This window comes from Amblyomma mixtum, chromosome 9, assembly GCF_055824585.1.
Source record: "Amblyomma mixtum isolate Tamu chromosome 9, ASM5582458v1, whole genome shotgun sequence".
Taxonomy (NCBI): domain Eukaryota; kingdom Metazoa; phylum Arthropoda; class Arachnida; order Ixodida; family Ixodidae; genus Amblyomma; species Amblyomma mixtum.
This window is the reverse complement of record NC_143020.1, coordinates 114,508,195-114,534,247: the sequence shown is the minus strand read 5'-3', so window position 1 is coordinate 114,534,247 and position 26,053 is coordinate 114,508,195. Positions and strand designations below refer to the sequence as shown.

Below are 26,053 nucleotides of genomic sequence, written 5' to 3'. Positions count from 1 at the left end.
CATCATTATCGCGCAGTTATGTCAAATGAACTGCATGAATTCCATAAGTGTAATCTCTAATAACTTTATTATACTAAGAATTAATCAGCACAACAATCTAGAGCCGTAGAGCAGTGCAACTGACGCAACGTTCAGACCCTGCAAGTTTCATTTTCATGTTCTATTCATCATCATCAAATGAGAGTGCATTCCACGTGCTGCGTGCACCGCGCGGGTCGTGCTTTCGGTCGGTTCGCTGTAGTTCGCTGTGACAAGTACACACGCGGTTGTCCGGCGGTGATCTCCGCGGTTTCCCCAAGGCGAAATGGGTCGGCCGGCTCGCGGGCGAAAGCGGCGGGCGGCCGCAGCCCCCAAGCTGTCCAAGAAAGACAAGAGGCACTGGGTCGACTTCGGCGAGGAGCACCCGGCCAACGAGAAGCCATCGGCCGGCGATCGCGCGGCCACCGTGATCGTGCCTTCCGAGGGCCGTGCCGCCGATTCTCACGAAGACGACTCGGGGGACTCCCATACAGAGGAAGACTCGGCCAGCGAGAGTGACGATGCTGTGGGTCAGCTGCTGGGCACGTTCGGTGGCCGCCGCGCCACCGCCGCTGCTAGCAGTAGCACCGACGACGACTCGGCGGACGACGACCAGGACGGCGCCGACAAGGATGGTGACGGTGTATCGCGCGACGTTGACGACGACGACAACGCGAGCGAGCAAAGTGCCGGCGAAGAGGAGGAACAAGTACGGCCAAAGCTAAATCTTGTGCTATGGTGTGCTGAAATGTCAGCAGAGTGTTTTTCCGGCAGTATGATCAGCATTCAGCTTACGAATACGTCATCAGTGCTTGTGCAAAGCACAGTTCTCATTATTCTAAGCAGCTCTTCTCTTGTGCGCTACACCGCAGGCCGATTAACCAGTGTCGAGGCGAGAGGAGCATTGCTGCAAGTGTACCATAGGTTGTAGCCTGTAGTTGTTGCGACAGCATTCCTCCCTGTCAGCGCGGCTCTTTCCGCATGTGCTGCTGTGCCTTGGTATTTAGTAACATCGGCGTGAAAGGCCGTGACTGGGAGGCACATCTTTCACCATTCCTGTGCTTTCACATTGCAGGAACTCCCAGCTCAAGGCGACCCTTTCTTGGTGCACTTCGAGTGGGATATCGAAGGAGAGAAGTTCCCTCTTGAAGGTGCTGAACGTACGCGCACCGAGCTGCGTTGGCCGACACTAGGACAGATGCGAGTTACAGGAATGCAGGTTGGATATATTGGTCACACTGTGTCCCTTGTCACGCTGATGCCATTGTAAAACAAGAGTGACTTAACTGTTCTGTTAGAGAGAACATATAAAAGGGACTCAGGTATGAGGAGCAGAGTTCACTATGTGTACAAGGGTGGTGTTGTAGGCTAGTTAATTCTACATGATAGGAATAGCACAAAGGACGATGAAAGTGCACAACACAGGGACCACACCATCTTTGAGCATGTCTCATATGTTTATGCCAGGAAATTAAACCGGTGCACTCAGGTATTAGAAAAATTTCAAATCCAGGAAAGCTCATACTTTTATGTTTGGCTGGGCAGTTATGGTAGAGGTTATGGCTATGGTCCTTCCAAACAAATACATTCATATGCAACATACAGACATTTTAATCATTCCAGTGTTTGGTGCATGATAGCCTTAGCTGCTTAAAACTCGCCACAACAGAGTGGCAATATTCATGAATAAACAGAAGAATTGGCAAAGGAAACGTAAACTGCACTTGAATAGAGAAAGTTGTTTTGAGCAAGTTTCATGAAATGTAGCTGTGGCAGTTATCTCTCGTGCATTGCCACTTCGGCCTGATCAATTTCAGCCCAGCAAGTTCTTGACTGCGAATATAATGGAGGTTCTGCACCTAGATTTCTAGGCTAGACCTACTTGCTCAGGCAGACTTGTGGTCCAGCTATTAAGCATTGTAGGCATTACAGGTTTGGCTCAGCCATCAACATGCTAAAGGCTACGAGTGCCGGCAGGAAAGGGAATAAAAATGATTGTGCACATTGTCTACTGAACTCTTAGCTCTACACCTGATATTATTTTGCAGGATGCAGTCAATTCCCATTGGCTTAGACTCGCTTTGAACTTACTGGCGCTCACTTAAATTCACAGGCCGAGGTTTTTTTTTCCAGCAAGGGTACTCTCGACTAGGTTTATTCTCTCGATTAATTCCAGCAATACACCGATGGATATTGTAGTCTCAAAAATGGCTTGTGGAAAGGTGACAACATAAATAAAACCTTTCCTAGCACAGCCTGAAGTGGAGGCTGATGTCCATCTAAAGAGCGAGAACTTCCATATGATTTTTCTAAAGCAGTATCATATGGTTTAAGCGGGTAGTACTGAAGTATTGCTCTTAGAGCCTGGAAAGACACACAAACTCAGATTTGAGATTTAGAGCAAGCAGAAATGAGTGGACCCCTGAGCAGGCCTGTTTAGGTATATCTATTCCAGTATATGGAACATGATTGTCGCCTCATGCTTAGGCTCTTCAGTTAACAGGTTTGCTTGATGGCACAGAAACTATGTTTTGCTTCCACAAACCTTCATCTGGTAAACTTTTGTACGTGACTGCAGTGCTCTAAACAGTTCTTGACTTTAGTTGTAAGAGGATACTTGGAAGCAGAACACTGAGCAAAGGATGCTTTGGCTACCCCAGGGGAACCCCCGAGATGTCCCACTGGTGCGAGCTCAGGGCAAGAACAATCTGTGGCTCAAGAGTTCCCTGGCAGTACCCGAGCTGACGCCAGTCCAGACAGAGTTCCTCTCGGTGCTGGCCTCGTACAGGGACCTGCTATTCACAGAGCGCACACTGGACAACGGCGAGGAGTTGCGTGCTGCCTACTGCTTGCATGCGCTCAATCACGTGCTCAAGGTGAGTAGCCCGAGCTACTTCCAAGCAGTCCGACACTGGACATGACAACAAAGGAGTGTACAAAACATAATCACCAAAGTTGTTTCACGCAGTGGAATCGTGAAGTGCATGCAATTTGCTAGAGTTCCTACCTACCGTGTTCCCCGTAGCGCTTTGTTAGTACTGAAACTGCTTGGGCGTGAACCTGTGCATTAAATTTCATCACTTGACAGGCCTGTGGAACACCCCTGTCTGCCCTTCCTGGGTTTCTTTCAATGCAGTATTATTTTTTGCAGCAGTCACTGAAAGTGAAATGGTGCCTGTCTGTGGTCAGCTTGTCATTTTGCAGTCACGAGGTCAGCTAAAGTAAAATTTAGTGGGGATAGGGGGTTACTAGCACACTAGTATGATTTGTATAGGAAAAGGCATAGCATGGTAACATGCATCTGGCAGGGCAATGAAAGCATTGTGTGTGCTTTTTCGTTTTTCCTATAGGAAACTTCCTTGTATGTTCACAAAAAAAAAAAAAATGTGCTTAGGTATTTTTGCTGTATAATGTGTGTGCAGCTTCTTGAACTGCATTGATGAAATTGTTGCTGGTATTGTTGCGTGCGATCAATGGCAGTGGCATGAATTCCTCCATCATCATTTCTTTTCTTGTGCGCCAGACGCGTTGTCAAGATATATAGGGGCAGTAGAGTCTCGTTAATTCGACGCCCGTTAATTTGGAAATGTGGGTCATTCAAACTGCCGGCACAATCCCGGCCAACGCCGAATGTAAGACTATGTATGGCATCATACGCTTGGCATTTCGGACGCTTCGGGTCTCGCACCAGTTAACTCAAACAGGCTTCTGAACGGAGGTCGCGTCCAGGTATGACCAGCATGCTAAGCAATCATCACAATAGCCCTACTGAAACCTGCAAGTTGCAGAGCCACCCCCAAGCTCTGACATGACTGCAGTGGCAGGTGTGACACAAAACGGACGGGCTTGTCGCCAAGAATAGGCCGATCGCTTAGTTTTGGTTTCACTTTTCTGTGCTACGTGCAGTTTCGGACGCTGACTGGCGGTGCTGTGCGTTGCGCTCACTTCCATCCATGTGGTTCTTCCATTGTGCCGAAATTATCCGCTTGTTCACCGCCTCCTTACACACATTGTAGCTGCAGCCGCTACCGTGTCACACTGTGAAGGAAGCACGGGAAGGCTTTAACCATTTCAGAGCAGTTCTTCTTCTGACACTCCCATCGGTATGCTGGCGATCTTTGCCCAGTCTTTCACCAGATAAATTTACTGTTATGCAGGTGGTTTTTGTCAGCCTTTTTCAGGGTCATTCGATAATTAGAAATTCAAATAATTCAAACATTTTTCTTCATTCCCTTGAAGCTCAAATTAGCAAGCTCTTACTGTAAACTACTATTCCCCACATTGTGGGTGCAGCTGCTTTTGCAAGATGCTACTGGCCTTAGACATTTTGTGGCTGCATATTCCTTAATATTGAAGGTTTTAAGGCGAACGCCTTACATTTGATGTGAAACCCATAACTAGTCATATGTCATGACTAACTAGTGATTAACCAGTCGTACACTAATAAGTCATGCCTAGTTAATCATGAATAACTAGTCATGAAAAATGATAGGTGTAACGTTAAGAGATCGGAAGCGGAGTGGGTGAGAGAACAAACGCGCGTTAATGATATCCTAGTTGAAATCAAGAGGAAGAAGTGGGCTTGGGCAGGACATGTAATGCGAAGGAAAGATAACCGCTGGTCCTTATTAAGGGTAACGGAGTGGATTCCAAGAGAAGACAAACGTAGCAGGGGGCGGCAGAAAATTAGGTGGGCGGATGAGATTAAGAAATTTGCGGGAATATGGTGGCCGCGGCTGGCGAAGGACAGGGTTAATTGGAGAAACATGGGAGAGGCCTTTGCCCTGCAGTGGGTGTAGTCAGGCTGATGATGATGAACTATAGTCATTAACCAGTCATGTTTTGTTAGTCATTAACCAGTCATGAGTAGACTATTTAGTCATTAACCAGTCATGACTAGTTAGTCATCAGATGCATCAACTGTAGCAGCCAAATGTGCGTGGAAAGGCTTCCGCCTCGCGCACTTTAGATTGTCAGAGTGCCCCCTGAATTTTTTTTTTTCCTTTTCAGCCCGATAGAGGCAGCTCTGTGTATGCATGTGTTCTCTTGTGACAGAGCCGGTCTCGTTTGTTGCACCACAACGCGCGGCTGCGTCGAGGTGCCACCTCGGAGCTGCGGGACCAGGGGCTGACACGGCCACGGGTGCTGGTGCTGCTTCCTTTCCGGGAGTCAGCCCTGCGCACAGTGAAGCTGTTTGCCCAGCTGCTGCCTGCAAAAGAAGTGGCCCACATGGCACGGTGGGTGGTGACTCGCCACTCTCTCCACAAAACTAGCACCTTCGTGCTTGGCACTGCAGGAAAATGATGAGTTCAGGAGAGGCCATAAAGCCACTTTTTATGAGGTCGTCGATATCCTTGTGATCTTTGCAAGGAAGCAATCTAACAAGTTATGGTTTTGGTCATGCTATTGAGGTTACTACAGCAACTGTGTTCGGAGATATAAACCCTACTGCTGCGTTTTTTGAAGAAAGTGTTGAGGGAGGCACGTTCTAGCAATTTAACAAACGAAGGCTCAAAAGAAAGCTGCTTCCAGCACACTTAGGCAATACTTCATCTCACAATTCGTTTCACAAGCACTATGAAAGGTAAGCTCTCTTGTCCAATGAGGGCCAAGAAGGATAAAAATAGTCCCTCAAATATTTGAGCAGTGTTAAGATTATTTTTTAAACAATTATTGTAGCAACTGAAAAGGTAGATCACAATAGTGTTTTTGAAGTTCAGGGAGCGTTTCGTTCACTGGTTAAATTAAGGAAGTCTGCTTGAAAGGAAGTTTCACCTGGGGGCCTTCAACCTCAAGTTGAATATAAACGAATTGAAATAAACGCAGCACTGCAGATGCCTGCTGCGAAGTGGCGCAGCCCCATCCGTAAGCATGGCGTCTGCCAAGACAGCTGAGTCTCTTCCACGCAGCAACTGGACTCTGGTGCTAAAGTGAACTAGAATCACCTGCCCTTTCTTCCCAGGGATGGAGCCACCAGTCATGGGGTGAGGGGCACGGAGGTATAAGTTTTGCAGCCAGCCATGCCATTCTGATTGGCTCAGGTCGCCATAGCCTTCACAGCGCTGCAAACTACTTGTGAGATGGAGTACAGTGACTGAATCCTTAAGCCTAGGTTACAGCACGACTTGCACTCCACTTCGCCATGCGCCGCCGCGGTGGCTCAGCGGTTATGGTGCTCGGCTGCTGACCCAAAAGACGCGGGTTTGATACCGGCTGCGGCGGCTAGAATTTCTTTGGAGGAAAAATTCTAGATGTGCGATGTCAGAGCACGTTAAAGAACCCCAGGTGGTCGAAATTTCCGGCGTCCCTCATAGCCTTAGCCGCTTTGGGACGTTAAACCCCATAAACTAAACTAAACTAAACTAACTTCGCCATGCATGGGATGTGCATAAGGGCCTGTGTATAGTCGAGTTCTGACACTAAGTCCAGGCTGCTTTGAATAGAAGTATGTTGGCACCACTGGGGCTTGATTATGCAGAAAATACGCAGTCCTGATACATGCAGTATGTGCAGTGCTGTGCCACATTACCGAAACACGCCGGGGCAGCACTTGATTGCGGACGTGCAGGTTCCTGAAGGAGTTTGGCTGTGAAGAGGAGAAGCACCGTTTTCTGTCGAGACCTGAGGATTACGAGCAGACCTTTACGGGCAACACAGACGATGCATTCAGGCTGGGGCTGAGTGTGTCTGGCAAGAGCCTGCGGCTGTACAAGGACTTCTACGCATCGGACATTCTGGTGGCCTCGCCCCTGGGGTTGCGAACTGTGGTGGGGGCCGAGGGCGAGAAAGACAGGGACTACGACTTTCTCTCCTCCATTGAAATGGTGATTGTGGACCAGGCTGAGGTGCTGCTCATGCAGGTCAGTGCTGTTGCTGCTTAAAGCCTCGGTGAATGTGCGTCAGGGCCATAAACCTTTTGTACTGCTCAATAACACTATCGGGCAGCTTCGTACACTATTCTAGTAGAGTAGTCTAGTTCTGGCTATCACTGTGCACGTCCTTAGCTCAAGTTTAAGGCATTGTATCTTTCATTAGCTGCAGTTTAGTTATGGTCAGCTCGTTACACTAAGTTTGGCTTTCATGTTAAGGCGGAGGCTTGGGCAAGTTGGTACATCATATGTAAGTAAAACAGCGCTAGACACGGGACAAAGGAAGAACAACACAGCACAAGGCGCTACTAGCAACTCTATTTTTATTCCACCGGAAGCGAAATATATATCCGGAAAGTAAGACAAAACATAAACAGTACAGACACTCAGATACATAAAGTGCAGTCATTGCAAGTGCATGCACAAGTCACGAAATTAGATAGCAAATTTCTTTGTCAAGTAGCTTAATGGATGGCTTGCTGACGCAGTTCTGTCCTCTCTGATGAATGATTAGTGCCTCGAAGACTTCCCTTGCTCTTTTCGATCTATATTTCTTGATAACGCTCGTGCAGTCCAAGAAAGGAACTGGCAGCAATCTGGCCATACACTGCAAAAACTGCCAGTCAAAAAACTGCACACCTTTCTTGGACCGCACGAGCGTTATCAAGAAATATAGATCGAAAAGAGCAAGAGAAGTCTTCGAGGCACTAATCATTCATCAGAGAGGACAGAACTGCGTCAGCAAGCCATCCATTAAGGTACTTGACAAAGAAATTCGCTAACTTCGTGACTTGTGCATGCACCTGCAATGACTGCACTTTATGTATCTGAGTGTCTGTGCTGTTTATCTTTGTTTTGTCTTACTTTCCGGATATATATATTTTGCTTCCGGTGGAATAAAAATCGAGTTGCTAGTAGCGCCTTGTGCTGTGTTGTTCTTCCTTTGTCCCGTGTCTAGTGCTGTTTTACTTACATTTGGCTTTTTAACAGGCCACTCACCTTTCCACACTCGTGTCACATCTCGCAGAACTGGGAACATGTGGTGCACCTGATGGAGCACGTGAACCGGCTGGCAGTGGAGCCGCACGGGGCCGACTTCTCGCGTGTGCGCCTGTGGTGGCTGCACGGCTGGGCAAAGCACTTCCGCCAAACTGTAGTGCTGAGCGCCGTGTCGCAGGCACCGGTCTCGGCCCTTCTGAGCCGGCACGCCCAGAACTACGCAGGCCTGGTGACCTCCGCCAACCCCATTGTGCCAGGCTCCATTGCAGGTATGCCCTGACACAGACTTTGAGACCTCAGACACCGTGAAAAGCTCTGTAAAACACTCCGCTGTAAGGGTGAGAAATGGCTGCGCTGCTATGGGGGGTATTCGCATGATGTGAGAATATGTCTGCTTAGGGCAGGTAGTGACTGCTGATCCGGATCATGAGACGGAAATAACTAGAAGAATAAGAATGGGGTGGAGCGCATATGGTAGAATGGCAGTTTACGAATATCCCTCAAGAGAAAAGTATATAACAACTATATCTTACTGGTACTCACCTATGAGGCCCAAAAACGTGGAGGCTAACAAAGAGGGTTCAGCTTAAATTCAGGACAACACAGCAAGCTACGGAAAGAAAAATGATAGGTGTAATTAATATTAAGAGATCTGAAGCAGGCGGAGTGGGTGAGGGAACAAACGCGGGTTAATGACATCCTAGTCGAAATCAAGAGGAAGCAATGGGCTTGGCAGGGCATGTAATGCGAAAGCAAGATAACCGCTGGTCCTTAAGAGTAACGGAATAGATTCCAAGAGAAGGCCGGCGTAGCAGGGGGCTCGGCAGAAAGTCAGGTGGGTGGATGAGATTAAGTTTGCGGAGATACGGTGGCCGCAACTGGGAAAGGACAGGGTTAATTGGAGAGACATGGGGAGAGGCCTTTGCCTTGCAGTGGGCATAGTCAGGCTGATGATGACGACAACGTGATGTGACGGGCGCCATTTTGGAGTTCAACTTCAGAGGTACAGGCTGGGGCTCGCGGCGATGAGCCACTTAGACATGCCATGTTGCCTTTGGCTGTGCTTCTTGCATGCCAAAATGGTGGCTGTTGCAGTTTGAGCACACACTTGTTAGGAAGGGGAGTGACCAGCCATAAAATCAAGCTGAACACGTTGTTTCCAAGCGAGCATCCACTTGGCCTTCGTTTGAGAAACACACTTGTGGGCATGCTTGTACTTCAAGGAGAGTGATCATGCATACTCTGGCTTTTATTGCTTTGTTGTAGTGCCCTCCAGCAGGTTTTCTGCATCAGCTGACAACTAGAATAATATTTCACCCATGTGTAGCATCGTTATAAAAAGCTAAAGAAAGCGGCATTTTTAAGCAAGGCTGATGCCTTTAATGCATCCACCGAGTCACTGTACACAGCTGCATTCTGTTTTGCTTCCAAACATAGAAAGAGATTCCATGCAGTTCTATGTAAAAGAACAAAGTTCCGAGCCGAACTGCATTTCTCATGGTCCAGGCACACCTCACAGAGAGCACTGTAAAACTTCCGTCCTCGTTGAAGAACAGGGCCTCGCAGAGACGTGTCATCAGGCGACAGCCGACCCAAACACACTACACAGCCACACAGCTTGCATATGATGGCCTTTGTTGACACTGTCCTCCCCATTACTTTTCCCAACAGAGGTTACCGTGGCCCTCACCCAAGTGTTCCAGCGCTTCGACGCAGCGTCGGCCGCGGATGTACCAGAGGCCCGGTTCAACTTCTTCGTTGAAAAAGTGCTACCGCCACTGCTGCGAGAAGGCTCCCGGGGCTGCATGGTGTACATTCGCTCATACTTCGACTTCGTGCGCCTGCGCAATTACCTGCGGTCGCTTGACACCAGCTTCTGCCAGATCTGCGAGTACACGCCCGACGCCAAGGTCGCCCGGGCGCGTGGTGTATTCTTCACCGGCCGGCGCAGACTGCTGCTGTACACGGAGCGCTTCCACTTCTATCGCCGCTACCGGATCAAAGGCGTACAGCGCGTTGTCTTCTACGAGCTGCCCACGCTGCCCCAGTTCTACCCGGAGCTGTGTCGCATGGTGGCCGCAGGTGGCGCTGACTGCACCGCCCTCTTCTGCCGCCAGGATGCGCTGCCCCTGGCGGCCATCGTGGGAAGCACCCGCGCCGCGCGCTTGCTGCACGCCGCCCGCGACGTGCACGTGTTCGTGTCGGCTGGCCAGTGAGTGGTGTCAGTGGTTAAGTCGCCGGGGGGTCTCGTCTGACGAGTCTGACGTGTCGATGCCCGAGTCTGGCAGCTCTGAGCCAACCAGCTCCGCGAGCAGCCCACTCAACTGGTCCAGGAAGTTTGACACGCCATCGTAGCCTGGAATGAGAAGACATCGCGTTGTACAAACAATGCTGCTGCCAACACAGGCACAACTCGGACTCACTTACCGGGGAAGTTGTTGACATCAATGATGCAGAACCGGCCAGTGCCCTTTTCAGCGATGATGTCGATGCCAAAGAGACGCTGTCCCAGTTGTTGCCGCATGGTGTCCACCACAAAGCGGAGCTTTCGTGGGCACGGCATTGGAATACCCTGAGCATCAAAAACCTGGTGTTACTGGACACTTGCAATGGCGTACTCCAACAAAACAGAGACCGCAAAACAAACAACTGTATCGGCTTTTTGTTGTGTGGCCATAAGATGCATCTAGCCACACCCAAGGGTAAGCACAGTGACACAGCTATAAATGTATTCATCATGTTAAGCACTGTGGTGAGTTATGGACTTCAGCTGGCAGTAAAAGCTTGGCGCTCTGCCTTCACATACACTGGTTACGTTCTGTCAACTCGTTACTGTGACCTGCACCCGTTTAACAGGACTGCTCTGACCTCGGTTTATCTCCAGCCAGTGCATGGCACCTGGTTAGAATAAAGGTTTCATGTTCAGTTATATGTGCTTCAAGGGCAGAAAACAGTTGGTGATGCATCTGGTGCTGTTTGAAGTTGAGTTGCCATGCACCTCACAGCAGTTTAGTCGTCTGTCATAACAGCAAAGAAATGGAATGGGCACTACAACAAAGGTGAGTTAACAAAACTAGATACAACACCTGTGATTGGTGGCGTTAATAATGCCACTCGTGCTTTGGCAAAAACAGTGTGCCTTTTTGTGGGTAAGACAGTGAAAGGGATGAAACATTGGTGAAAGAAATTGTACTTTTAGTGTTTCGGTCTTTCACTTTTCTTCTGTCCTGTAGTAGTAGTACTAGTGGTGGTCTTATTGAAAGGGAGCGAATAGTGAATTTTAAGCACCCAGTTTTTTTGTTTTGTTTTCGGAGCAATATAAAGTTGGCTGTCTAAGGTGCAACAGTTTCGTTGGAAACTCCGTAGAAGATCTTTGCGAACAATTTTTCTATCAGAATTTATGGCTCACCGCATGACGAGCAATTTGCTACTGCACTGCAAAGCATGCCCCTTGCCGCCGCTCTAACACAAACATGCTCAATGCGATTCCGGCGGATGCACGCCGCACAATTCAAGGTCAAGAGACAGAGGTCATTTCAAGGTCAAGGGTCATTTCCAGGGGAATGATGGCACGGCAAACCCAGAGAACATGCGGGAAGCCTTTGCCAACATCATCACCACCCCACCTCCCTTCCCACCACACTTTCTGGTTTCCGGTATTATGAGCGGTGGCGGCATTCGAGTCGTGAACGACGCTCCCACTGTTGCGATTTCACCGTGATCTCACTAGTGGGACCTCAAAAACATTAGTACCGTATTTTCCGGTGTATAAGATGCGGCTTTTTTTCGAAAATCTTGCTGGTGCGTCCTATACAAGGGTGCGTCTTATATGCGAATTTTTCATCTTTTTTTGCGAGTTCATCGATTACTCCGGTTCATGCTCAAGCTTTTTTCACCTAAAAAATATCACTACCAATAACGCGGTTGTAACGGTTAATACTTCAATACCGGTACCGCTGTGCGCGACATGCTAGGTGATCTTTATCATGAAACGGCGGGGATGACGACTTCCGGGATCACAAGCGCGCGGCTGTTTCGGAGTCCCCAAGCAAAAGTAATGAGAAGCGCCAAAAGATCGTGACTATCGTGCTTCTTGCCATTGTCAAGACAAGCCGGCGTTCTTTTTTAGTCACCCTTCGCAACTTTTTTTGCTCCGTGTACGTAGTGCATGTTTCAGCCGAGTTGCTTCCAGAAATGGGTGAACCTTTTGATGGCGCATCTGAAGATGAAGACTTCGAAGGTTTCAAGTAGAAATAAAATGTTGTTATGGACATATGGGGAGCTGTATCGTTTTTTCTTTTTTTTTTTGCTAAAACGTGGACAAGTATGGCGTGAGTGTTGCCTTTTTCGATCACTTAGCGTTGCTTAAGAATTGCTCACAGGAACGGTGCATTTCGCGATAGTCGCGTAAGCGTGTTTAACTAAGCCTCACTAGCCTAACTGGATAAACTGGGGTGCGTCTTATACACGGGTACGTCTTATATACGAACTTTTTCAGTGACAGCTTGCATATATGGCAGGTGCGTCTTATACAAGGGTGCGTGTTATACACCGGAAAATACGGTATGTGCCGTAGCCTCAAGCGGCAACAATGAGGCACAGAAACTGCCATGCCCATCCAAGCCAATTTGCCGGCACACCGAATCCACAATGGCGCATTCTTCACCTGTGAAGAGATGCCTTGACTGCACAGCGATGTCCACTTGCAACTTATTCATTCCAAAAAATTCAGTTTTCAAAGCTCTACACAGCCCAAAATATTTCTTTGAGGTGCGTGACGGTTCTGCAACTAAATCCGAAATATTGCACAAGTTTGAATTATCGGAGTCCAAAGTATCAGCCAGCTAATTTAAAGTCAGTGCAACAGAGTGCGAAAACTTGTCTCCATACAAAGAGTTGCATATGCTATGTTTCTGTTTTTTATGTTCGTTGCACATGTATCAATGCTGCTCTTGCTAGGTTCTTGTATTATCCAGCATAGACTGTTTCTCAGGGTGTAGCAACTACTTGAGTTACCATAAAGAAAGAATGGCCAGCTACAGTAGAAGAGAGACGCACAACACTGTAAGTTGGTCACTCGCCTCCAAGACGGCATGGGCGTTGAGCGGTGAGCTGGAGTGTGGCTTGGACACGTCCTGGCTGTTGAAGAAGATGGTGGGCAGGTCACCGGCCACAAAGTCCCTGAGCGAGGGCCGCCAGGTGAGGTGGTAGCGCTGGCCCAGCACGTACACCTTGAGCAGGCGGCCCTCGTGAGGCACGAACTGCTGGGCGACACAGGGGCCCTGCAGGTCCCGCAGGCCGTGCTCGCCAAACACCAGGCACATCTGGTGGGCCCGCTTCATGCCGTGCGACACCAGGGGCTTGCAGACGATGGGGAAACGGACCCCCCGCTCCCGGAGGGCCGCCTGGTCCACCACCGGGTCCGTCCCACTCAGCTCCACGAAAGGTGGAATGAACACCCACTCTGCAGAAGAGTCGGAAGCCTTAAGCGCGGTGGTGCTGCTTGTGTCACTGATGTGTGGTTAAGATGTTAAGCTTCGCCTCTAAGAGTGGAACAAGACGGCGTCTTGCAACGCTGCCAGGGAGTCCACAGAACGCCAGCCATTGCCCGTTCGGCTCTAGGCCTTCGCCCGTAAGTTCGTTTTTGAGGAAAGGAAATGTATCTGTCTCCCTATCTCAGTGGACACCTGAACCTCCTCATAATATCTTGGTGGACACCTGAACCTCCCCATAATGGGAAGGGAGAAAGATGGGAGTGAAGGAAGACACTCTATTTACTAGACGTGTCTTTGTTCATTCCAAACCACTGAGCTGGCATGGCAGAGTGGTAGCATGCTTGTCTCGCACTCCGGAGGCCCTGGTTCGATTCCCCAACTCGACCAATTTCCTACTCAGTTGTATTTATTTATCTGGTCTGACTAGAAAGGTTAATTAGGCTACTTGGTCAATTAATCAACTAACCTCAGTCCCACTAATACCCCTGCCACACGGCAAATTTAATGTCATTCTCATCGAATGACATTTGTTCGACTTAATGTCATTTTTTCTGCGCGCTGCTACACGGCAAAAACTAATGTCATTTGCAAATGATGGCGATTGCGATGGAAAGAGAGTACAGTGAGTACAGCATACAAAAATTTCGATGTATGCTTCAATACGTTGCAAAAAGTATTGCTTTGCTAATGGAAACCGATTCTAAAATCTTCATTCTCATTTTAATCAACGTATTTAGATAAGCGCGCTGTGCGAGGAATCTAAAAACGTTGATTTCAATAACGTGTTGATCACTGCTATCCACCACAAGTCCAAGCCAAGCCAAACCTCAGCCAGCGGCGGCAGGCAAATGGCGGACGTCATATTGTGAAATGCTCTCTATGGTGAAATTAGACAGTATTAGCTGTGCGGCCGCAAAAGCTTTGCTCATGCTACGGGCGCACCTTGCGCGCACTGCCGCCCGTCCTCACAACAGTTTTAGTAGGGAGCACGGTGGTTGGGTGTGACTAGCGTAGCGCGCGAGAAGCATAACATACTGTGGCGCCATCTAGACGATAGCAAGTCAAACCTCCTGAACTGAGTGCCGAAAAAACGTTTTTCTCTTTTATTAACGGCAGTAATGAATGCATTCGAAGGCTTTGTTTTTTTAATGTAAATCAATTTGATGAAATGAAAATGTAGATTCTAGTGCAAAGTTGGAGAAATACTTCGCTCGGGGTCGTTGCTATGACGACAGTGTAATCCGTACATAGTTAAGCCTAGCATCAAGAAATTCTGAAATTTATCTCAAAAGCGTCTGATATTTCAAACCTATATTGTTACGGAGGGATGAGAATGCACAAAATAAAAGCGAATACAACCGTTTAGAGCAAGCTATCGCGTCGAAAAATGCAGCGGCGACGCAGTATTCGGTCCGAAGCGGGCGAGGCGAGCTGGGCGTCGCCATGTTGTGAATTTTAACAACGCAAGGCTGGTAGCGAGAGTGAGTTTTATTTTTTTCCAATTCTATTTGGCATTTTTATATACATAAATGAACGACAGCACAATCGTAGGGACGCGGAAATATTACAGTGCTTGTGACGTTTTTGTAATCGTGTTTTTTGGTGTATATTCTCACCAAGTCTCTGGTGTCGAGGGAACACATTAGCTCGGACGTCGCAGGCGAATGTGTTCAGGGAACTCATTCGATACCTAATGTCGTTTTCATCGAATGACATTAGATTTTCTCGTGTGGCAGCAAACTAATGTCGTTTTGAACGAATGTCATTCGATGGGAATGACATTAAATTTGCCGTGTGGCAGGGGTATTACTTGGAGTACCACTATACGATCCCTTTAATTGGTTGCATGGTTACTAGCCAAAGTACAATTCGCCCGTTTGAAATTCGTGCACTTCGACGTCACAACCATTTTGACCAATTGAAAAGCGTGACATTTCTGTCCAACTCCTGCTTACAACGATGAGGCATTAAAGGCTTCCGCCATAAGACACATGCACGAACAGAGCACCAGGTTATAGAACTGTGGTGGTTCCACTTAGCAAACTACATAAAGACACAACTGTTGTAGGGCCACATAGTCAGCAAGGCAATAGGGGACGTTCAAAATTCCACATGTTCGCTTTCCCGCTTAACAATTTTGCCCAAGACAAGATGGTTGACTATGCGTTTCCAGCTGAAACAAAGCAAGAAGGACTAGTTTTTTTTTTTTTTTATTCTTCCAAAATATATTTCATACATTCCATCCACACCCTTAGTGCCTGTCCTCTAGCCATCGCAGTTCTTTTATAGAGAAGTCTGCCATCTTGTCTTTGGCAACATAGTTATGTGGGAAAGCGCACTTGCGGAATTTTGGATATCCCCTATTCTCTTCTCAACAGCTCAAGAAGACTGCACTCCAATAGCAGAAATGCTGCTCGTAAGTGGTGCAAATGCAGCCATGACACTGCACACTTCATTTGCGAATCTGGAATGCAGACCATAAATAAATTTCAATGGAAGTGAAATGCTAGACACACATGTACTGTGCAATGTCTATGCACGTTAAAGAACCTCAGGTGGCTGAAATTATCGGGAGCACTCCACTACGGTGTTCTTTATACCCAGCGTCTGAGACGTTGAACCCCTCAAGCCAAACCTACAACACATTCCATACATATACGTCAACTACACACACCATCAAATAAAAGCAGCCTTGAAACTTTCTACCAACACGGCAGTGCAAGTAATGCATTCTTGAAACTGTGTACAACACAAGGTTGACACTAACAACATAGTGCCAGCAACTGAGCTTGCCTGCGCACAGATCTGTTTAATGTATAACTAGGAACATTTTTTTTTTTTTCATTTCGTGAGTAGACACGTATCATGCACTATTTTTGAAGTTCAAATTGGGGCAAAAAGTGCAATATTTAGAAACAAGCTACATGTTAACGATTTTTTATTATCATTAACTGTAGTAGAACTAATCAACTCTTCCATTTTTTTTTCTCTGTGCAGGACATAAAATTCTCTAACTTGTACACAGTATCTTCAAAAGGAATTTACAAGTGGCAAGCTCTATCAAGAAAATGTCTACCAAATCTGACATTCCTTTTTCTGGTTCACTAATTCTGGTTCACTGGATTATCCACAATTCATCAGAGTGGCTATACAGTCTCGCCCGGATATATCGAATTATTGCTACATCCAACACACAAAACATCCCCTTGAAAATCCCATGCAAATTGGTAGCACTATTCATGTTTATCAAACTCGCGACTGCCAGAACATATGATATATCGAATGGCACACCGCGTCTCCTCAAGTGGCCTCTCTCATGCTAGCGTTGTGAAACCGCATGATGATGTAAACATGGGGTGTATGGTATATGTATACAGTATGGTTCACTGTTAAAGGGAACATGCGATCGCGTGGCCGCCGCGATTTGCAAATCGCTGCCATGGATTTTCCACACCACACCCCTGTCCTGCAGGGGAGCCAACCTCAAAACAAAAGCCTGGCAATGGTCCTCATTTGACACGCTTTCCTTGTTTTGCTGACCAAGGCATCAAGAAACCAATTGTACCTTAATTTGAATGAGATTACTATATTTATATTGCGCTGCTAACAGATCAGACATCGTATGATATGCAGTGGCTTATTCCAAAGCACTGTCTACTGCAGCTTCGATGCAAAGCAGGTCAGGCATAGGCAATGCTTATCGAGCAGCGCGCTGCCGGCACATCACTGAAAGAAGTGCTATCACTAGCGTGGGAGCAATGTATTCTTGTTTCCAAGCTGCAGATAAGCTTATCTGCGGTCACACTCACACTCACACACATATGAGAAAAGCCAACATATATAAGAGAAGCCAACGTCACATCAGCGGTAACTCAGGACGTGCTATGTCCGCCGCTTAAGAACGTGGGTGGCGCTAGTGAACACTCCCAAGGTTAGGTTATTTGTAAACATAAATACCCCCGAAAGCAGAAGGTTTGACAGCCGTCGCCGTAGCTCAGCGGTAGAGCACCGGACGCGTAATTCGGAGGTCGTGGGTTCGGATCCCACCGGCGGCATGTGCTTGTTTTTTCTTCTGCTTTTCTAATCAATTATCTTTAAGCGATAACATATTCAGTAATATTCTAAATCGAACAACAGCACAAAATAAATAAATATATTAAAAATCCCCTGTGCCCCTTGGTTTCTGTGGCTGTTGGCTTCTCTCATATTTATAACGAGCCCCTCATTCCCCTTTCCTTGTCTATATATATATATATATATTTCGTGATCTCATTTGAGTTCTACATATCCACGTTCGACTGCGCCCATGTCACATCAGAATTTCAAGGGCCTTTGAACCTCGACTCAATGGCCAACTGAACGCTGCGACACGGGAAGCTTCAATGGCCATTGGGGCAATAGTTTGCCGAGTCAACGCAGCAACGTGGACCCCAATCGAGATTTCGCAGGCCTTCGAGCTGTGGCAGCAAGCACTCTTGGAATCGGAGCACTTGCAAGCAACGTGCTGGGGAATGAAATCAGAGCAGTGTAATCACTAAAAAATTATGGGGCTTCAAATTATGCAAGTTATTCTGCAGGGGACAGGCCAGGCTGCAAAACGCTGCAGCACGCCACTGTTATCAGCGACAAAAAAGCAACTATAGTGAAGCCCCCGCCCACATTCCGCCTCTGCGCACAGAATTTTTCCACGACGAAAAAGCAGTGCACCGCTTAAACGTTTCTAGTTACGTAAACAAGAAGCTAATCACGATAAAAAAGTTATGAGCCCTACAATTTTGACACATGGAGTGTTTGATATAGTCAAGCATTTAAAATGCCGATTTCGTTTACAGTTCAGATTGGCCAGCGGAGTAATACAGGACGCCGCAGACCGCGGCCCAGTGTTAGCAACTCCTGTTTTTTTAGGTTGTGTCCTACTATAACACCAGCTTCCTCAAAAGTACATGAATGCTACACAGCTTTTCCTCGACAACGAACATTTCAAGAGTGATTAATATTCCTGTAATAAATAAGCATTTTGTTTTCAACCTTTTAGGGCTTAACTTGTAGGCTGATTGCTTGCAAGCCTGGAAATTATTGGCAGTGGTAGAGGCACCACATCATCTCTATGTGAGATGATGGAACTTCTCAATGGCGATCGAGTTAGCCGTGTAGTAGTGGCACGATTCCTTTTAGTTCGACAATGATAATGAATGAGCAGCCTTTGAAAGTGGCTGCAAGACAAGGGCATGAAATGCAGACAGCATTGGAACATCATGTAAGTGTGTAAGTGTGGGGGTGCTTCACACAATGATCTGCAATGTGTATTGATGGGTAAGTTTGCGACAGAACATCTTAGACAAAGAACAGCGCAAAAAAACGAGACGAAGAAGCAGACACAGCGCTTGTGTGCTTCTGCTCCTTCTTTGTCTTTTTGGACTTTTCTTTGTCTAAGATGTGCACACAGCGATGCTAAGAAACTAAGAAAATGCCAAGTCAGTGTTCCAGCCTCTTCATTACTATTTCTTTTTGCCCTACATAGCAATAAACAATGTTACTGCACAAAGGTCACTGACCTGGCATTCAATATCGCTCGAAATCTCCCTCCTAATAGCCTTTCTATTCTCTAATGTCCTTTTCGAATTTAGATTATGTCATGTCATGGATAATAAGACTTGAAAAGTGTATTGAAATAATCAGCCCACTATAAAAATAAGCACACATAAGGCATCCAATGATCCAATGTAGCACTTCCTGCTTTCTACGTGGGTAAATTACACTTTTTACAAAATGCATTTTCCAGCCCAGGAAACTGGGATTAACTGAATGTCCGAGAAATTTGCCTGGGGCAAAAATAATAGGGCGTTACCGGGTTTCACTGCAAAAAGAAAGTCCCCATGTATGACGCCCCAACTATCTCCATTATCAGTAGCTTTTCATCTGCTCCTCTGATAGACTCACATGTATCTCATGGGGGCACTGATCTCTACCCCAAGTTATCTCTCTCTTGGCTTCAAAGATTGCCGCGACAGGCCTTTTAAGAGTAAGGTACACTACACTCAAGAGCATTTTACAATAGAAGGAACTGCAGCCTTATAGATACAATGCTTGTACAGAATGTTGCAGGTCCACATCAGCTCCCACGAATGACGTGGCCTTCTCTTTCTCCTTTCATTTCCCCCCCCCCCCCCCCCCCCCATGGTTAAAGGAACATTGCAAGGCATTTCACAAGAGCAAGAAATGCAGCCTTACAGACAACCCTTGCAACACGTTGTATGTCCACATCAGCTCCCAGGAATGACTGACGTGACCTTCTCCTTCTGTTATTTTTTTCCCCCTGTTTGAAGGCTCATTGCAAGGCATTTCACAACGTGCTGGATATCCACATCAGCTCCCACGAATGACGTGGCCTTTTCTTTCTCCTTTCATTATTTTTTTTTTCCTTTTTAGAGGTTTATTGCAAGTCGCTTCACAATAGCAGGAACTGCAGCCTTAAAAGACTCAACCATTGCACAGCAGCTATGCAAGAACGCCACTGACATCTCCGTCAAGCCAACATCAACGCAGCAGTGGGAATGGCCAAGAGCATACTGAAGCAGGGCTTGTAGCAGGTGAAAATAAATTTGAAGCAGTTTCCTCGTGTTTTGTAGCAGGAGCCCTATAGTGAGAATAAATTACAATGCACTGCGCAAAGATTTTGAGTGGTGCAGGTTTAATTGTATACAGCAGTCTTAGCCAACTCTGCAAAGTTTTTTAAGCGCGCCCAAATTCACTTATTGCGTAACAAGATTAAAATGAGCGCAATTTTGTATCATTAGCATTAGTGCAAACTCTTATGTGCAAAAGTTGCAGACGACCTTCAGTGAAATGCCTATTACATTTGTGTTCTGAAATATCGCCTTGACATGGTTTCCTTTTTCCAACTTGAAAAAAAAAAAAGGGGCACGAGATTTAAAAACAGGCACTTTACTACGCTCCCAGGTCGTGACATTACCACTCCAAAACAGGCTCTAATTGAAGAAAATCTGTTAGAGAAGGCCAGAATGAATAGGGGCCACTGTGGTCACGAAGATCGTTCCAGGATGTACATGGCCGTTCTGCTTTGTTGAAGTTATCACGCCGCAGCATGAGCACGACATGCCATCATAGCACAGGTCAGTGCCTAGGCACTGCACAGGTTTATAGGAGACAATGACCGTTTTCTTTGCAGTGGCACCCTTCTCGCGAGGAAGCATTTTATCGTGCATGTGCGGTCCTCGTCGCGAGGAACACCGCCATCTTCCTCCGCTGAAAAGTTCAGCGCTGCCGTGCATTTCCCACAAACTTCACTGCTTCCTCAAGCGTCTGCCACTAAAAGACTTGGTTCGAACTTTCTCACATGGTTACACAAAAAACTAAAGCTCGAGCGACGAAAGGCACCCAGCAATGACACAAGCTCGATAACAAGTCTGCACAATGTGGTCACCACATGGATTCCATAAAGATTGCCAGCCCATCATTTCCCGCGGTAAAAAGACGAGTTCAGATCCTCTTTAGTGCACGTTTAAAACTTTTAAAGGCTTTGCTACACTGTGTAGAAACTTTCGTTGCACAAAAATAAAAGTGCCATTGAAAGTGGCGATTTCTCAGAAATTCTGCCACAGGCCCAATGCAGGTCAAGGCAGCACCACACTCAGCTCATTGCAATGTGGCAACCCACAAAGTGTGAGGATACAGCAGGCTAATAAGGCTGTGGCAAGAGACCGCGCACTACCTTCAAGATACACCTGTCACACTAAACCGAAGTAAACGCTGTCATCCGCTTTTCTCATGAAGGGCTCCGTACATAATGAGAGCGAGTTTTTAAGACGAAACATGCCCAAACTGCATGGAACTTACGTGTGGCTTCTCAGTGTTCTATGAAGCGTAGACAATTCGGGAAAAATGAAATTGGAGGCAACAAAAAAAGAAAACGACAAAAAACCCGTACAGCTTACAAGATTAATGTGCTTGTGCACCCAGATCCTGAACTTAAAAAATTTGAAGAGAAATGGCACCATTTGTAAATGCAATTAAGGATCAGGTTTACCCAATTTAACAGTTACCAAAAATGCTTTCATGCATCAAGAGAATCAAGGATTCTTGTGCTGGCTAAAATAGTGAATGTTAAAAAAATGACTCAATTTTTACAACTTTTGCAAACTTCCAATGATCTGAGAAAAATGTGTCAGAGAAAAAATGCACAAAAAAATGGTATCAAACCAAGTACGATTCCTTTATTGCCAGTATAAATCCACCACGAAATAGAGCCGAAGACTCTAACATTACAGTTAAGCATTTTGCTATCAACCATTCACCATAATAATGGCAAAAGCCAGATTCAACGATCACTGAAGAGCACTATCGATGTAATCATACCATGTTCACTAGTAGTGATTAGAGACACTCCGTCTTGTCGAGCTTGTATAATTTACTTTGCATTTCAAAATGTCAGAGTAGCAAAGAACCACAATGAATTAAGCTTGCAAAGAGAAAAAAAGGCAATTGCAACTCTTACCTTCTCTAAACTAAACTGCAAAGCTGGTGCAGCCTTTCCCACTTCCCCAAGCAGCTCATGTAATTGGCCCAATGTTGGAAATGTATTGGCAAATGCCAGCCCTACACAGGACCAGACTGGAACCATCTTATCCCAATATTGAGCCAAGTACCTGTACTCCTTGGGTCCCTAGTTTATAGTGAGGCTGACTACATGACTGAGTGCAGGGCGACCTGCAAAGGCAAAGCTGAGGAGACCAGGCATGGGAGCCTCCTCACCTGTGGAGGCCAGGGGGCTCTGCTCCACCAAGCGGTACTGGTGGAACCGGTTCAGCACCTTGCGCACATTCTCCAGCGGGTCCACCACCACCACGCCCGGGTGTGCTCGACAGAAGCGCTGCACGCCAACATCTCCTCACACTTTGGTCGACTATGCAGCTACGGCGATATGCCCGCAACAACTGCAGCAAGCTGCCACTTGTACGGGCTAAGCCTTTTTGAATGCCCTCATTTGTCTTGCAGTCACATGACTAAAGCAAGTGTTATTCCCCCACACAGTGCTACTGTTGACCACTTGTCAATGAGTTCCATCTAGTAGTTGCTCTACTATTCACCACTATAATGGACCACCACTAACTAGCCCTCACATCAGCACTCCTCCATACTTACACAGATCACTGCACTACTGTCACAGTCAACTACAAGGACAAATAGCTCTCATTGACAAATTGCCCCGTGGGATCAGAACAAAAAAAATTAATCACCTATAACGATTCTTTCAAACTTTACATCTATGGTATGTGCTATGTTACACACTTTCACTATGCAGAGAAAGCACAATAATTGAGTGCAATACCATACTGAGCTGTATGCTTAAACCATCACATCTGCCACGTCGCTTTTTCAACTAAAGTGACAACAGCTGCGAAACATTTGAATGGTACTATGCTTCCCGATTCTTCGTGTATGGAGTAAATATGCGAAATTTCAGTCCAATGTGTGCGATCACAATTGATAAGGACGCCATTTTCGATATTAGACTAAAGCTACTCCACAAATATAAGTTACGCTTAAGGTGCCTGCAGTAGCAAGCAAGACAGCCTTCATTTCACTCTAATGATGACAATGACAAGGATATGAGAGTTAACTAGTAAAGATCTGTTCTTCACAAATACTGCCCAACTTAAAAATGTTTCTGTGGTAGCTGCCTTGCTCGCATTCTATTGCAGCTTTTAAAAATTCGGAAACCTTCAATCCCGTCTTCATTTTGCAGTTCACGCTGCGAACATAGCTGGCATAACCGGACAAGCGTAGCTGGACATCCGAGTAAATTTCTGCCATTTGTGTGCAATGCCAAGTGACTCGTGGGATGGGCAGAGAGCAAACAAAGTACTGCTAACTTCCCGTGCAAAAAGCGCACCTCAAACTCGGCAGTGATGCGTTGGCATTCAGCATCCCCGTGGTCGGCTCGCACCAGGATGTCGCAGAATTTGTGCACAATGGCTGCCAGGGGGCCTTGCTCCTCCAGGGGCCGACTTAGGTCCAACTGGAGCAAGCGAGCACCATTTGAGATCTGGCCGTTCGACAGCACCACACACAGAACGAAGCTTTGCCCCATGGAGTTTCAGCACTGTTAAATGAGCAACATAGGCAACCAACTAGCCAAACAGTATATCTTGATAAGCCTTTATACAATTCAGCTGCCTCACTGAGTAAGGCCTGCTTTAGACACCATTCCAGCCCAGCAAAACACCAAAGTGCGAACAAATACACCCACATTTGCTTGAATCAATGCAGTCAGCAGCAACTGCAGCATATATCACCAAAAGCAGAGTTGTCACGTATTCTGACGACACCCCACACAACCTTGCCATTTTATGAAACTTGCATTTTTGTTTTTCCCGCACTCTGTCACTAACTGAAGCAAAGGCACATCTTGCAATAGCTGTTATTCGTTCAAGCCTGGGAGCAGTCGGGGCATGGTGCTGCTTCAGTCAATCGCGATAGGTGGGAAATGCAAAAATTGAATGAAATAGCAATGCTAAAAGCCTGCCAAGCATTACCAAGTTATGAATACCTGGGCAGCATTCTTTCAACTACGATACAAACAAAGACCACAAGACTAGCTATATTTGAATTCTAGTCAAATGACGCACATTCTGAAATCTTAAATGCACACAGTACACTGTGCTAGTCAATGCAAATACACACAAGCACATCTGCTATCTGCAGGACACTGAAATAAAGTAAGAATGCTGTAGACCGCAGAACAACAATGCACACTGCTGCAAAAATGTTACCCTGCTCAGTTGCCATAAACAGGAAACACGACTTGCACACTTGAATTCTACTCCACTGGTGCTTTAACAGGAGCCAGCACAAACTGTCTGTTGTTACTTTTTGCGATGAATAAGAGACTTCACTTACCTTCACCAACTCCAGCCCATGAGACCTGCAGGAAAGAAGGGCAGTGCTTAATCATCTGAATGATATCACATACACTGGGCATGCATGGGTATAACAAAACAGAAGCAATGTCGACCCTTCCCTACAGCGAATGCTCAAGATAAGCTGAAAAGTCAACGTACTACAATAGGTAGAAGTGAATCCTTTGTTTCAGTGTTCTAGGTGCGATTGTGCTTGTCTTCTACTACTAGTGTGTCCATGCAAAGCTGCAGCAGCAGTTCCTGCCTGAAGAAGGAAGACTGCAACAGACTCCTTTAACTTCTACCATGCCTGTTATATAAACAACAGCACTAGGAGAACTGACGCATTTCACTGAGAGTAGATATATGCATGCATTTGAAAGGATACAAGAACTTGTAAGAGCTGCTATTTACCGACTACCTCAGGTAGAAACAAGAAATGTAGGCACACAGCAGCAGGCCTCTAGGCTATACGCCTGGAGTTAGGTGCAGTTCTACTTTTCTCCGTTAATATTACAAACACCAAAGTAGATTTTTTGCGCAGTTATTTGCAAATGCACCCTGGTTATGAACAGTGTTCGCTCCCTTCTCAATGGTTTTAGTACACGGCTCCCCACAGCAAAAACTTCACAAGCAAGCAGTCAGTCTCGCTTTTGAATCCTACCACATTTTCTGGCCCTTGCTGCCCCAAAAGATGCTTTGGTGCCCTGGAAGCTATGACAGCAAACCGTAAATTCACAGCTATTTCCACTGTACAGCTAACACGATTGTAAACTGATCTAACATGATAGCAAACTGCCATAGTTTGTCTGCACTGTAGTATGATGACTGCACACATCAGGAATCTGCTGTTTGTACTACCATTTCCTCTTACAGAATTAAAACAATTTTCCCTATAGGGTGACGGTTTTGCGCACTAAAATTTCCTCGAGGCAAAAAATTACCCCTTCCAACCACTGCGCAACAGGTTAATGCTCTGTGATGCACTTCGCAATTTTTGAAGGCTAGCTATACATCGGAATAAATTACCCCATTATCTCTACAGGAAGCACTTAGAAAATAGCGCTCATCAAAACCTCACTATTTCACGTGACATCTGAAATCGCAGAAAGTGCACAAAATGAAATCCACGCGGAATGAGATGCCGATGTGCCACCCGAAACTAGCGTCATAACTAGCAGCGCGCAGTTACACTGACACCCTCACACGTCGCCGAAAACACAGGCCGCATCTGACACTTGATAGGCGCTGGACACAGGCACCGCGACGCCCCGGTGATCGGTATGTGCGGATCGCATGGCCTCCAGTGGCGAAGCCCGGATTCCATCGAAACTGATGCCGGCGGCCAGTGGGGGGCGGCCGCACGTGCACATAACCGCGGCGTGCTTACGCGCAGGCTTGCTTGAAGTCCTCCGTGCTCAATTCGCGGCTCTTCTTGTCTCCCCACCAGAAGCCGACGCGGGGCCGGGGAGCTTCCATGTTGCACATGACGGCGCGCCGCCGCCTGTCAGCAGCGCATCACGAGCGGCAGGGGCCGGCGGATGTCATCACCGGACGCGCGCTGCTGATGCGGCGGCGCGAAAGGGCATCACGTAACCCAACACGCGCCTTGATGCAGGGACACGCTGCTGAACGCGTCCGCCCGCGGAAAGTGCCAGGCAGCCTGCGACGCACGCACACACTCCCTACTGTCAGCCTGCGCCCATAGAGGCGTAAGGCTAAATGGAGGAAGACGATCCTCATGTCACGTGAC

General features: G+C 46.9%; 2 protein-coding genes across 2 annotated transcripts; one reads left to right on the top strand and one right to left on the bottom strand.

Moving 5' to 3' along the window:
* Nucleotides 1–183: 183 nt before the first annotated feature.
* LOC149330839 (U3 small nucleolar RNA-associated protein 25 homolog) lies at nt 184–10,815 on the top strand. The gene is made up of 7 exons (XM_089561526.1): nt 184–727; nt 1,094–1,237; nt 2,679–2,894; nt 5,074–5,255; nt 6,587–6,878; nt 7,915–8,155; nt 9,558–10,815. Exons 1-7 carry the CDS (start codon nt 305–307, stop codon nt 10,100–10,102), a joined length of 2,043 nt encoding a protein of 680 aa, XP_089417652.1. The 5' UTR covers nt 184–304; the 3' UTR covers nt 10,103–10,815.
* LOC149330838 (inositol-tetrakisphosphate 1-kinase-like) lies at nt 9,093–26,004 on the bottom strand. The gene is made up of 7 exons (XM_089561531.1): nt 25,691–26,004; nt 24,302–24,326; nt 23,295–23,420; nt 22,154–22,271; nt 12,968–13,350; nt 10,314–10,458; nt 9,093–10,242 (listed from the first exon to the last, which is right to left on the bottom strand). The coding sequence occupies exons 1-7, from the start codon at nt 25,786–25,788 to the stop codon at nt 10,109–10,111; spliced, it is 1,029 nt and encodes a 342-aa protein (XP_089417657.1). The 5' UTR covers nt 25,789–26,004; the 3' UTR covers nt 9,093–10,108.
* Nucleotides 26,005–26,053: the final 49 nt, after the last annotated feature.

Coding starts and splice junctions, on each gene's coding strand:
- LOC149330839 (XM_089561526.1), top strand. CDS start 305: ATGGGTCGGCCGGCTCGCGGGCGAAAGCGGCGGGCGGCCGCAGCCCCC. Junction 5,256..6,586: donor GAAGTGGCCCACATGGCACG/GTGGGTGGTGAC, acceptor GCGGACGTGCAG/GTTCCTGAAGGAGTTTGGCT. Junction 6,879..7,914: donor CTGAGGTGCTGCTCATGCAG/GTCAGTGCTGTT, acceptor CACATCTCGCAG/AACTGGGAACATGTGGTGCA.
- LOC149330838 (XM_089561531.1), bottom strand. CDS start 25,788: ATGTGCAACATGGAAGCTCCCCGGCCCCGCGTCGGCTTCTGGTGGGGA. Junction 24,327..25,690: donor GACTTCAAGCAAGCCTGCGC/GTAAGCACGCCG, acceptor TCTTTCCTGCAG/GTCTCATGGGCTGGAGTTGG. Junction 22,272..23,294: donor GCATCACTGCCGAGTTTGAG/GTGCGCTTTTTG, acceptor GTTGGCGTGCAG/CGCTTCTGTCGAGCACACCC.